This window comes from Sinohyriopsis cumingii, chromosome 13, assembly GCF_028554795.1.
Source record: "Sinohyriopsis cumingii isolate HCF-2022 chromosome 13, ASM2855479v2, whole genome shotgun sequence".
NCBI lineage: Eukaryota > Metazoa > Mollusca > Bivalvia > Unionida > Unionidae > Sinohyriopsis > Sinohyriopsis cumingii.
This window is the reverse complement of record NC_142973.1, coordinates 14,422,598-14,437,075: the sequence shown is the minus strand read 5'-3', so window position 1 is coordinate 14,437,075 and position 14,478 is coordinate 14,422,598. Positions and strand designations below refer to the sequence as shown.

Sequence of the window (14,478 nt, the reverse complement as noted above, 5' to 3'; positions counted from 1 at the left end):
GGTATGACAACATTCACTCCAATGTTCATGTTTTAAATGCAAACAACTTCACCTTGCATACGTCGCCTCTTTGGAAAGTACATAATAACTGGCGAGCGTCCCCGTAACGGAAATATTTTACGCCAACTTGTGCCTACAAAACAATTACTCCTTTCCACTGTAATAGGGATTACACCCATTGAAAAGTGTAAACTATTAAGAACTATTATTTATTGATACATAATGTTGACATTATTTATCTCAGTAATAAAGTTGCGAAGTTATTTCTTTCGACTACCGCACAACGTTCTCCCTGGCAGAGATAAACAACATGGCGTCAGCTAGCACAGCCACAAGCACTACTGTCAGTAAACGGGAGGAAAGGGAAAGTATGCCAGATCTGTTTCTCACATTAGGCTGAGAGTGTTCACTGGCTAGGTCATGAATTTGACTGCGCACTCAATTATAGCCGTATTTCCACCCACTCTTTTTCTGCATGGTTCTTGTGGTAATAACCGTTGTCATAGCATGGACCGTTGATCCTTACTGATGCGTCCATGCTCAATAGTTTAGGGGTATTCCGTAAAATGTGAACAATACAAGTTTAGCCCGGCTTCCCATATTCTTACAGTACATAAACAGAAACAAATTACAAATAAAAGACATCGATTTACCAGCTAATGAAAACTGCCTTGTTTATTTTCGTCACTCTCCAATCCTGTATCTAACAAATGTTGTCAATTTTTTGTTGTTGCAAGAAATAACATCGAGTGGAACTGTGCTGACAACCACCTAAAATTAGATTTTTTTTCTATCTTGGCAAAATATATTATCACATTACCGAGTATGAGGGCCCAAACTGGTTATGAAATAAACATGATAACACTAATAATACACTGAATCAGAGTTTAACAAAATAAATTAATAATTTTACAAGTATTTACCTATTTACAATTGTCATTAGTCTGTAAAGTTTTATATCCAGTTATCCTCTGAAAAGGTAAAGTGGGTGGTTGGACAGAATCACAAGAAAGAAGGTAATCACTAAAATGGACTTGGAATTTTTCACATATACAGTATGTTCTAATATTATTTTTTTAATTAGACTATTTGTTCTGGGTGTCAGCCAAGTGGATTTGTACAGACCTGCATGTGATATGTAAATGAAGGCAATGATGTAGTTAGGGTTGTATCATCGGCAACTTTCATCAACTCGGCTAATTCATTCAGACAAGTGGGGCAAGATTTGGCTTTTGGTATGAAATGTAAGAGTCTTTTATTTGGATGGGGAGTAAAATGAAAATATGTGAAATTATTCATTCATTCATTTTTTTAAATTTATTTATGGAAAAGGAAACATTATTGAGACTTTTGTTATCAGTTAAGATCAAATACTTCCTAATAATAAATTGACTACTATAAATGATGTGACAATTTATTTAGATTAGAAGTAGCAAGTACTGCAAGATTAAGACAACTGAGAAATAAGTGTACATTTCTTGTGACCATTCTTGCTGACTCATCTCAGTTACCATTTGTATTCTCAAAAACATGAAGAAGGCAAAGCATATAAAGCAAATACTTGTGTGTACTGACTGGTGTGTGTGCAGACTTGGCAGTTCTCTATGCCAAAAAATATTGTGTGATACCATGGAAATGTTTTGTATAAGGGCTTGTCATTATTTGCCTGTAAAGGAGGTGATTTGTGTTGCATGTTTTTTTGTGAAATTCTTCTGTTTATCTATTTTTTGTATTATTATTAATTTTTTTTGTTTATTTATTTATTTATTACTGTATTATGCAATTTTTTTGTTGATTTCAGCTAAATTTGCTTATGTAATTCTCCTCAGCAAGTTCTCCTGTGTGTTTAGTGATGACCAGATTTGGCTATATTTTAAGAGGCATGGTCTTTGAGTGACTTAGACTAGCCATGTATCTCTTTTGAACTTGCATCTTTTGTTTTATTCATCCATTTTATCTTTTAATGATCTCAAATGAGTTTGATAATTAGCAGATTTGACCATATTATACAGTGTTCTGGCCATTGATTTACTGTATTGATATGTTAACAGCATGCCAGTGTGGAAACTAGCAATGGCAATGTTTGATTTCAGTTATAGTAGCAAGATTTATCAGTTTCAAAAAAGAATTTGACAATGTTTTACTGAGTTATTAACTATAATCAAATATAATAGACAGTTATAAGAGTGGGTACTTTGAGAAAGTGTGCCTGTGGTCAAAAAGAAATTAATAATAATAATAATAATAATAATAATAATAATGCTTATTTATAGAGGGTGACTCATTAGTCAAGGACTGTTCTCCCTTGAGGCCCTCGTAAGGAGAGTATAACAATGCACATTATATGAAGATAGCAATAATTACTGTTTATTTTAACATGTTTAGTATTAAAATACAAAATTCCATTATCTATTAGAAACACATACATGCTCATGATATCTCTTCTTAAATACTCTAATATTTTCAGCAGATTTTACATGTAGTGGAAGCTTATTCCACAGAACTGTACCAGAGTATTGGAAACTCTTTTTTAATTGCTCTGTTCTTGGTTTTGGTGCTAGAAGGTTTCCATGTGATATTGATCTCAACTAGTATTGTGTTGAAAAAGGCCTGAATAAGTCCTGAAGATACTCTGGTGCAATTCCATGTAGACATTGTTGGATATATGCAATGGATATATTATTGAATAGTTTTTAAAGGTTGTACATCTTAAAATTAAATATGCATCAAAAGGATAATCAGCATTTATTGCAAATTTAAATTTGTTTACATGCCGGTAAAGAATTGTGCTATTTATAGTAAAACTGTTAGAAACTTTGCAAATATCAATATAGTTACAAGCATGATGATGTTTACTTGTGTTATTGAATGCCCTGATGTAGGAAAATGTATCCAATATGATTTTCTCACATGGGAAAATATTTCCTTCATTTGAATTAGAGAATAGCTAGTTGAATATATTGCTGCAAAAGAGATTCATAAACATAACCAGAAAAGTACCTTTGTACATTCAAAATGGTTTGTGAAGTTTGCTCATTTATTTTAAAATACCTTTGGAGAATGTTAGTAATACAGGTGTATATGATTTGTTTTGGCCAAATTTCAAAGGACATCATAATTCTTGTGCTTATTTCAGAGTTGACTGCTCTCATTGGCGAAGCCACTGAAAAGGGAGATGTTGAAACAGTTAAAAAGCTAATGGAAAACACAAAATTAAACCCTGCAGGTGTCAAGATAAAACGAGAGGGGCTGGGAAAGACTCCATTAATGCTAGCATGTACCTATGGACAGACTGCAGTAGTTGAAGAGTTTCTGAAGGTTCTTTATTGCAGAAATCAAAATAATTAAAATGATTTGTGTTAAGTGTAATCAAAATACGGTGTATCAAAGCACAGCCAGACAATTGACAGTCATTCACACAGAGGTCCTACACTGAAGTCTTTTGTCAGCTGTGACAATTGTCAACTCAAAAGTTTTCAAAGGACACATTTAACTCACATTTTGTAGATTTAAGTGTGTGGTAATAATTATTAAACATGAAATCTTATCTCACATACAGTACCATATAACCTAAAAGGGACTGCATATGTATTTAAACTAGATAGGATCATTGCATCCTTTTATATTTACCACTTTTTTTGTCCAGATGAGTAAGGATGGACAGCATTTTCCCCCCCAAAAGTATACTGTATTTAGCTTTATATATATATATATATAAATACAATAAACTGACAATGAACAGTGCAAAACTAGTATCTATCTAGCCTGAATGCTTTCGACTTTTTAATGAGTCTTTTTCAAAAGCAAATACAAAACATAGACAAGACAAACAATTAATGTCCTCATTTACTGCAATATTTATAATCTCCATCTGAACATGTTGTGAAAATCTTCCAAAGAAATTCTTGTTGTTACTAAATTGCATGGAACCTCCTTAGATACAATAGGATTTAAATTTCTAATAGTTCATATTGATTTTAAAATCACACCTTTTTACTTTTGGTTAATTGTGTTACAGTCTTCTTTCTGTCCTTTTCTTTGTCTTTTAGGGAGGGGCAGATCCCTTGTCTCAGTTGTCCACAGGTAGAACAACACTCCATGAAGTGTGTGTTGGGGGTCATGTGGAGACCCTCAAACTCCTACTACAGTATACAAACCAAGTCAGTCTCAAGGATCGGGATGGTCAGATGCCAGCACACATTGCAGCATACAATGGGGAGACAAAATGTCTGCGACTCCTTGCAGAAAAAGGTGACTGCCTTGAATAAGTTTATTGTTTAGAAGATTACTTTTATCGAAACAGTTATCAGGCTGCATGATAAAGTAAAGTAAGATCTAGTTAAATATAATTTGAAATGCCATGTTTTTGGGGAGACCACTGGTCACTCAAGACCTATCATTAATGCCTGGCTCAGTTTTTGTATATATTAATGACCTAATTTAATAGACCATGCATTTCAAGAAATGGAAGTCTCCCAAGGCAGGATTTACCGTCTAAATGCTTTGAATATGTTTCCTGATCATATTCACATTAGGAATAATCTCCACTACCTCCCAAATTCAGCCCTCCTGAAAAGATGAAAAAAATCATATTTTCAGTCTTTATAATAGACCAAGGGAAGAAACTCTTACCCATTACCTTTCCATCATCACCACTAGACACAAGTTTTAATCTTTCACTCAGTGCTATGAATTTAGCATTGCAAGACCTCCTGATATCCTATGAATATCTTTGTGATTTCCACCCATCCATCCAGAAAGTTATTATATTAGTGCGAATTGCACGTGACTGTTAAACGTTGGTGACTTCAATGCTAGACTTGGCACAGACCTCCAGACATGGTCAGGTATCACTCGCACAAGTGACTGAGGAAAATACAACAACAGATTCCTCTTACTGAGGAAATGCGCTGAACATGAATATCTAATAACCAACACAGTTTTCCACCTGCCAAACCACAACAAAATGTTGAGGAAAACTGGGCATAGTTCAGTGGCTCTGTGTACTCAGCTATGTCCAAAACTCATGATCCCATCACAAGTAAACATCACAATTGGTTTGATGAGAACAATGCTGCCTTATAGAGACTACAAGGATGGGCAGAAAACATCAACAACTGATGGCAAGCTCTTCCATCTGAGGAGATTACAGGCAAAGACTAAGTTACAGGAAGTGACTGTTCATGGTCTTCTATTTGCTGATGACTGTTTCCTGAATGCCAAATCTAAGTCTGCAATGCAACAGAGTATGGACCTTTTCTCTTCACCCTGTGATAATTTCAGTGTCACAATCGGTATCAAGAAGACAGAGAGGAAGCACCAACCTGCACCAGAAAGCCATATACAGAGCCTACCATCACAATAAATTATCAAACCCTCATGGTAGTGAACAAATTTACCCACACATACATTTCACATCAATGATGAAACTAATGCCAGAATTGCTAGAGCAAGTGTGGCATATGGCAGACTGTGAGCAAATGTGTACAGAGGTATCAGCCTGCAAACAAAACTGAAGGTACACAAAACCAGTGTGCTGCTGACACTGCTCTTTGCATACAAAACCTGGATGGTGTACAGATGCCATGGTAAGAAGTTGAACCTTTTTCAGATGGGATGCCTGAGGAGATTAGTGAGGATAAGATGGCAGGACAGGGTCCCAGACTCACAGGTTCTCGCAGATGCAGGCTTTTGAGGCGTCCACATGAGAACACAGAAGAGATGGGCAGGTCACATTTACAGGATGTCAGAAGAGCAAGTACTTAAAGAAGATTTTCTGCTGTGAGCTGAAGGAGGAAAGTGATCTCATAAGAAGGGTTTCAGATATTCTCTCAAGTCATCATTGAAACATTTCAACATTGACCCTGTGTCACGGGATGATTTATCACAGAATTGCTTCACCTGGCGGAGTCTTGAACTACAGACTTTTATTTTAATGGAAGAGAATTGCAGAGGCAGTAAAGAGGCATGATCAGAACTGCAGCAATTGATCAAACAACTCCAAGCGGCATCTCCTGTGCAGTGTGATACAAACAATTTAGAGCACAAATTGGCCTGATCAGCTAATTTCATACTTACAGAAAGCAAACCAGTTACTGGTGTCATCTATACACTTGAAGGACAAACAACAGTGTGTTAGTGTCTAGTGAGGTATTTGCTGCATTATTTTCAACTTATGATCTAATTCTTTTGCATTTGTTGACTTCATTTATTCTAAGCTTGTGCTCCAGTACAGTCTCATTGATGGCTGTTTATTTGTGTTCATTGCATATAGATTTTCACTAACCTAAGTTATGGTTGTTGTTATTGTGATTTGCGAACACTTTCAGGTTATTGTTTTCCAATTTTATTTGTTGTTGTTTTCTTGTCATTTCAGTTAAGCAATGGCAACAAAACATGCAAAGTGAAATAAATTGAATGCTGATGAGGACACACATGAGATGTGTCTTGCTTCCACAAAATTCTCAAGCATGCATTGTGTGTACACACTACGGTCAGAAGATGCTTGATCCAGTGTGTTGTGGGAAAGCTTCAATACCAAGAAGAGATGTGTGAAGTCTAGTCTGGAGCAGTGCAATATATTGAACCTTTACCCAAGATGGCATTAATTGCTAGCATACTGAGGGATGACATTATGAGCTGTCCCCACCCCATTCAAAAGAATTTAGGTGTACAATGCTGACTGTGATAATTACAGCTGATGAATTAGAGTAACATAGGGTTGCAGAGTTGCCATCTCCAGAAGGTATTAGAGTCTCTGATGCATTGACCAGTACTGGAGGCCTTGTAACAGATTTTGTCCATACTTCCATTGCAAACCTCCATTGATAGTTTGGAGCGTATGGGGTAGTGTCATCCCATACCAGATTTACTCAGAGGGCATTCCCTCTGCACATCCAAGCATGGTCTTTTGGACTCTAAGTCCAGGTGCATGTAGTATTTCTTGGATCCTGATCATTTCAAAATCCCTTCATGCCATATGATGCCACTCTCTGGCTGCCAACCAGTCAGTGTAGCAGTCTGTCTAGCAATATCTATTGTCTAGTGAGCAAAGATTAATCACTTTGGTAAGCCAAGATACACACTGGTAGACAGTGATGTGGTATGTGGAACCATACGGAGATCAGGCTAATCAGTCTGGCAATTTTACTGCACCTTACATACAGATGGTTCCAAAGCCAACCATCCAACCAACTGCCCAGCCGACAAACATGCCAACTTCTCATCATACTCTCAGACCATACTGGCAAATCTTGCCTGTCTTGACTCAACCACCAAGTCACTTATCTGTTGGTGTGATACCATTATACCCTTAGAGACAACGACAGTGCCACATCCATGGGGACATTCTACATGGACATGCACGTAAACCCTGATGAGGATAAACCATGCAGTGTGGTTTGAGATAATCTAAGTGATCTAAAATACTCAGATTCCACTATAGAATGAACTGCATTTAGTATGAACTGCATTTAGTTTTAAAGTAGCTGTCAAGGAAATATATCATTTGTTGGCAACTTCTGAATACCTGCCACCACCAACTGTGAACCAGACCTAAAAGATCAAGAGATTAACAGACTTGGAAGATGAGAACCAACATCCCTCTTTCTGTATAATGCCAAAAAATTAGATCTATGATCATTCATAGGTTTTCCATGGTACAGGTTTTTGGTTGCCATTCATCATGGGATGGAGGAAGTAAAGATGGAGGCATCACAGGAACTGCCCTTCCAACTGGCATTACCACCATCTACAGTGATCAGCTCAAATCAGTTTCAACCTTAATGGAGAGATAATCATTGGCAAAGTGATAAGAGGCTGATTACAGACCAGATAATCATTAGCAAAGTGATATAAGAGGCTGATTACAGACCACATAATCATTGGCAAAGTGATAAGAGAGGCTGATTACAGACCAGATAATTATTGGCAAAGTGATAAGAGTCGGATTACAGACCAGATAATCATTAGCAAAGTGATAAGAGGCTGATTACAGACCAGATAATCATTGGCAAAGTGATAAGAGGCTGATTACAAACCAGATAATCATTGGCAAAGTGATAAGAGTCGGATTACAGACCAGATAATCATTGGCAAAGTGTTAAGAGGCTGATTACAGGCCAGAAACACCAACAGATTGATCAAATTTCAGGTGGCAACAGGTCTCAGAGTTCAGGAGACAGTTTAATAAAGTGGATAAGAATCAAAATTCAATCAAGAATCAAGCCTCCCAACAATTGCCATGGACTTCAACTGCTCTCAGATAGCCTACCATTTTGTCCCAAGACTCCTTCATATTCATCAGTGTTAGATTGAAATATATTTGAAAAACAATTTCATTGTTTTTCAGATTTCATTTGGCCAACCATGTCCTCTTCCCTTTTCTTGGCAGACATGGCATCAGATTTAGAGAAATACTAAATAATGCATAGAGACCACTCAACAAGCAGATGGTGGAGATGGGTAAGAAGCTAAACAGTCTGTGGTTTTAATCCAGCCTCTTTCTAGTGCCAAAAGTCAATGGAAACCTCAGGATGGTCATTGACCCCAGCCATATCAACAAGCATATTGCTGTGATGAAATAAAAGATGTAAATAGCATGATCAATCAGGATTAAGATCATAAAGGACAAATTTTCAGCCAGTGTAGAATTGGCTGGCAAATATTTCTATTTCTCTTTTCACCTGGCCTCATGCAAGTTCTTTGGTTTGTCTACCAAGGAAAAATATACTAATTTTGTGGACTCATATTTGATATTTACATCAGTCCATGGGCATTCACAAAAATTATCAGCTGCCTAGTCATTCTCTCTGATTGACCTTGTCAACAGTGACTGCAACATACCTGGACATTGTCTTCCAAACTTACAATTAAGGTGAAGGGCAGGAGTGATGTCATCTGACTCACTATCAAGAAGGGGCTAAATCATTCGTAATGAGTGTGGTCAGTTTATCAACTGATCTTTCATTGGATTTTTGCACTGGAGGTGGTGGGGTCATCCCACAAGAGACCTCTTTATGACAAGGTGGATTCACAAACTGCCCACCTTTGTCTCTCCAGTCCCAGATCTGGATGCCTGGGATGTGGATAAATTATAAATCATGTGGAAACATTTGGATCCTATGTCAGCATGACACTTTCACCGTGTTCTTGCTATCACCATGTTCTTAGTACAAAACTAAGAGTTCAGAACTGTAAAGCTATTCTGATGGCTTCTCAAGGGTTAGACTTGTACTGAATCGATGATCTCTTTGGTCTAGAAATAGCTCCCAGGAAAATCTCTGCTGAACCTGCTCAGACACCCACAGCCAAACGTGTTCCAACCCTTCCAGGCTCCTTATTCATGTCTCACTCTTGTGTGGAGAGTCCTGTGAGGAAATGAATTTTAGCCTTTGATTGTGGAGAGAATTTAATTAGCTAGTAGGCCCTCCACCTTGTAGGCTTATAAGGAAAGTGACACATGGACTTATGAAAGGTCAACAATATTGTCCCAATGAGTGCACAGTCCCTAAGTTAGCTGAGTTTTTTCTCTCGTATTACCACTTCTCTTAATGTTAATGTGACTGTGGAAAATATTTCAACAGAGAAAGCAAATTTTTCTGTAAATTATCTTTTCACTGAGAATACTTGCCAAATCACCTTACTGTAAAACCCTCCCAGACCTCCTCACAAATGGGAACAAACAGTTATGTTTTGCTCAGACTAAACTCCTAAGATTGGTAATGAGAAGGTAGTAGGTGTGAGTTTTTTGGACTCAACTTATAAGTATGTACAATAAGAACTTACATGAAACAGCATTAAATAAGCTGTTTGTCAGTGTCATGTACAGATATACTTTTGGTCTTTCATGTTGTCATCATTGTGATTTTCACTAAGAAAAGATTTAACAAAAGGGTGACTTTGGGGAAAAACAAATGTGTGATTTTGATGAATATTTGTCAAGCCAATAAAACACTATAAAGTTGATCAAGACATTATTATTACTGCAAATGTCCATAAAAAATTGATTAACATTACAAAGTCCATCAGGACTTGACTATCAATACAAAGTCCATCAATACTTATTTTTCACTATAAAAGTGGGGCCCTGAGTGGCCGAATGGTCTAAAGCACTCTCCGTTACGGATCACTGCCATCTCACCTCTGTCTGTGTGGGCTCAAGTCTTGGATTCAGCCAATGTGGGTATGTGAGAAAGCTTGCCAGTAGCTTCTCGTGGGTCGGTGGTTCTTTCTGGGGATTTCCTGGGTTCTTCCTCCACCATTAATACTGGCCGCCATGTATAGCCTATCGTGTGCTGAAAAATGGCGCAAAACCCAACAACAACAACAACAACACTATAAAAGTCCATCAAGACTTATTTATCACTAAAAAGTCCATCAATACATGATTATAACTCTAAAAGTCCATCAAAACTTAATTTTGAATTCAAAAGTCCATCAAGAAACAAGGTATAACACCACTTCATAAGATAACTTTTATTACTGAAAAGTTTTTCCATTGGAGTCAAATTTTAGATAGTAACAAAATAATATTCGAAGTGCTAGAATTATAATTATTGTGCTGAAATGTTATTCCAAAACTTCTAGATGAGCGATAAGTTTAGTTAAGACATTAGATCTATATAGTTTTAGGGTGAAATTGTAAGTAATCAGGTTTCTTGTCAAGCCCCAAAGCTAGATATGCAATCACTTTTCTGGTGCAGGCATCACTGGCAAAACTGGCAACATTTTTGTTAAGGTTTTTGGTTAAAGTTTTCACCAATGGTTTGATCATGAGCTCCACATGCAATCCATGACCTTGTTTTATTGTGTTTTGACACCAGCCTCTATGAATTTAATGCCTTGATACCAGCTTCTATATATTCAATGCGTTGATACCACCCTCTATGTATTCAATGCCTTAATAGCAGCCTCTATGTATTCAATGCCTTGACACAAGGTTCTATATATTCAGTGCCTTGATACCACCCTCTATGTATTCAATGCCTTGACACCAGCCTCTATGTATTCAATGCCTTGACACCCACCTCTATGTATTCAATTCCTTGATACCAGCCTCTATGTATTCAATGCCTTGATGCCAGCCTCTATGTAGTCAATGCCTTAATACCAGCCTCTATGTATTCAATGCCTTGATGCCAGCCTTTTTGTAGTCAATGCCTTAATACCAGCCTCTATGTAGTCAATGCCTTGACACCACCCTCTATGTAGTCAATGCCTTGACACCAGCCTCTATGTATTCAATGCCTTGACACCAACCTCCATGTATTCAATGTCTTGAAACCAGCCTCTGTGTATTTAATGCCTTGAAACCAGCCACTGTGTATTTAGTGTCTTGACACCAGCCTCTATGCATTCAATGCCTTGATACCAACCTCTGTGTAGTCAATGCCTTAATACCATCCTCTATGTAGTCAATGCCTTGACACCAACATCTATGTTTTTAATGCCTTGACACCAGCCTCTATGTATTCAGTGCCTTGATACTGACCTCTGTGTATTCAATGTCTTGACACCAACCTCTATGTATTCATTGCCTTGAAACCAGCCTCTGTGTATTTAGTGCCTTGAAACCAGCTTCTGTGTATTTAGTGTCTTGACACCAGCCACTATGTATTCAATGCCTTGATACCAGCCTCTGTGTTGTCAATGCCTTGATACCAGCCTCTATGTAGTCAATGCCTTGACACCAGCCTCTATTTAGTCAATGTCTTGATACCAGCATCTCTGTTTTTAATGCCTTGACACCAGCTTCTATGTGTTCAATGCCTTAACACCAGCATCTATGCTTTTAAAGCCTTGACACCAGCTTATATGTATTCAGTGCCTTGATACGGGCCTCTATGTATTCAGTGCCTTGACACCAACCTCTATGTATTCAATGCCTTGACATCAGCCTCTATGTATTCAATGCCTTGAAACCAGCCTCTATGTATTCAATGTCTTGACACCAGCCTCTATGTATTCAATGCCTTGACACCAACCTCTGCATTCAATGCCTTGACACCAGGTTGTATGTAGTCAATGTTTTGACCAACCTCTATGTATTCAATGCCTGTTTACCACTATAGTACTTAACATTTCCTTTATTGATTACCTTCATTGCTGTAGACTGGATCAGCTTTTCTTTACAATAAGTTCATATAACTCTTTAACCTGAATCTGCTGTACTTCTGATCATGTTAATGTGCTTGCAATGTGTGTCTATAACAGGAGCAGACCTGGTTTCAGAGGATGCCAAGGGTAGACAACCAGCCCACCTGGCTGCAATGAGGAATCACAAAAGAGTTCTCCAGTTTCTTTTTGATCATGGAGTGGATCTAGACTGTAGATGTTATGCTGGCAAAACCCCATTACATTATGCAGCACAGCATGGTGGTAAGTATGTCCAGTAGTTATATACGGTAGGTAACAATTGATAGGCTTCACATGTCAGTTAACCTTACTTTGCATTTTATTATTTCACTGGCTACAGACAATATGCAGTTAACTGGCTCATTCCTAGTATGGGTAATTTATAAAATGCCATGCAATGTTGGTTGTCTTATATGACTTACTATACAAAAACATGAAATATGTATTAACTTTGATAGAAAAGATTCAAAAATTAATTTTTGTGACTATCATCTTTAATAATATTGGTGGACTACTTTATCATAGTGGTGTTGTCACGTTTGCTCAACCACCATTTTATGTCGTGTATAAACTAAGGTATTATTACAAGCCATGTTTGATGTCTGAACATGCCACAGGCTAAGGTTAATCTCTTACACAAGGTTACCATGACCAGATAGACGACCCGGCATCTTAAATCAGCATAGGCGTTAGATCTTCCCACCTATGTGTTACAAAGATCAGAGGAACCCGCAAGGACCAGAGCATGTTCTAAATCTGTCCCCATGTGGACAGATAGCGAGAAGGACATTGTCCGCTAAGTTTGATGGATCGAATCAAAGCGACATCCAATCGGAATTAAGATGGATGGTGTAATAACAGTTTTGATCCGAATTATAACTTCTAACTAGCAGGCAAAAATTTTGTTTGCCTGGGAAGATTGCTGAGCAAATAGGATTACTCCGAATAAGCCACTCGTAATTTGGCAGGAAAACTTAGAAACAGATTCTAAGGAAAGCAAAGCTTCATAAAGGTCAGTAAGGTATTTTTCATTTTTTGCAGAATATTATGGCATTGTTATTGTAATTATGTGTAGTATGTATACTTAGTTGCTAGCTTTATTTAGTACATAGAATTACCTTTGTAATGTTAATTTACATGCATGTTTGAGGAATGAGTCTGAGTATTATGTAGAGAATTATGTAGATTGTTAGCTTGTGGTTAGAATTAATTTTGTGATTCGCTATTAGATTACTTCGTAGTAAACTAGTGCATTTATTCATGTGATATGTTAGAATTTGCACATGCTTGAATTGTGAATTTGGAAAATGATTGAAGTTTGTAAGATTAGTTAATATGGATGTATGGATACATCAGAGTATGGATATTTGAATATTTGTGTACTTTGTATGAGTTGTAATGTAAAGAAATGCATGTGATTGTTGTGATATTGTTTAGTATAATGGGATTAGGAATATGTACTGATGTGATGCAATTTATTGTGTATATATGAGAAGCAATTGATGTCTTGCTTTTATTATGACGCTGTTTTACCATACAAGAATGTACGAGTATTTCAATGTAAATGAATGCATGACTGAAGAAATTTAATAGCCGTTATCAGATGATAGGCTGGGTGTAGTGTGAGATGAGAGGGCTTAGGAAAATATTATACATGTACTGTCCTTGTGTTTTCACAGGAAGTTTTTTGGGGACAGAACTTCTGGTTCAGTGAGTCCTGAGTCTTTAAGAGGGGAGACGGAAGTAAGACTAGCAGAGCAGTCAGATTGACATGTATAGTTGGTGAAGAGAGTCGAGGAGGAGGAAAAGGTATTGAGGAGGAGAAGGAGGAGGAGTATAGAGGAGTTGAGGAGGAGAAGGAATTTGGAGAAAGTCGGGAGGAAGAGGAGAAGGAATTGGAGGAATAGGAGAGAAGAATACACAGATTAGTAGAATACAAGGACAGGTGAAAAGCTATATCACACTACAAATCCAATGATGCAATAAGCTATCACAGGGTCGAGTGGAAGGAGAGTACTTGGGAAATTTTAATCATTTGATTATTGAATTGTCATTAAATTGTTATTAGTTTAATTTGTATATTCAATCATCTGTCAGCATTACTGACTGGTGGCTCGGAGCTTTACATATATCTTTCACTAATTTAACTTCCAACCAAAATCGAGCCTGGGTGGGACTTCTATAATAATTTAAATAAATATTGGAAGCACCCCACCCTACACCTACCACAGTGTCGGCATAACAACCCTGACATGCCACAGGTGTCTACAGACCATGGAATTCAACTAGTCTCCAAATTTCTGACCTCAGCAGATCACTTGGCTATAAAGGTGACGAGAAAGT

At 37.3% G+C, this 14,478-nt stretch overlaps 1 protein-coding gene across 1 annotated transcript in view; it reads left to right on the top strand.

Moving 5' to 3' along the window:
* Positions 1-292: 292 nt before the first annotated feature.
* LOC149784966 (uncharacterized) overlaps positions 293-14,478 on the top strand; it is a 46,058-nt gene continuing 31,872 nt past the window's right edge. The window contains exons 1-4 of the mRNA XM_089978622.1: positions 293-368; positions 3,137-3,318; positions 4,050-4,251; positions 12,214-12,378. Coding sequence (XP_089834748.1) covers positions 311-368; positions 3,137-3,318; positions 4,050-4,251; positions 12,214-12,378 — 607 coding nt within the window. The 5' untranslated portion in view covers positions 293-310. The remainder of the gene's footprint in view (positions 369-3,136; positions 3,319-4,049; positions 4,252-12,213; positions 12,379-14,478) is intronic.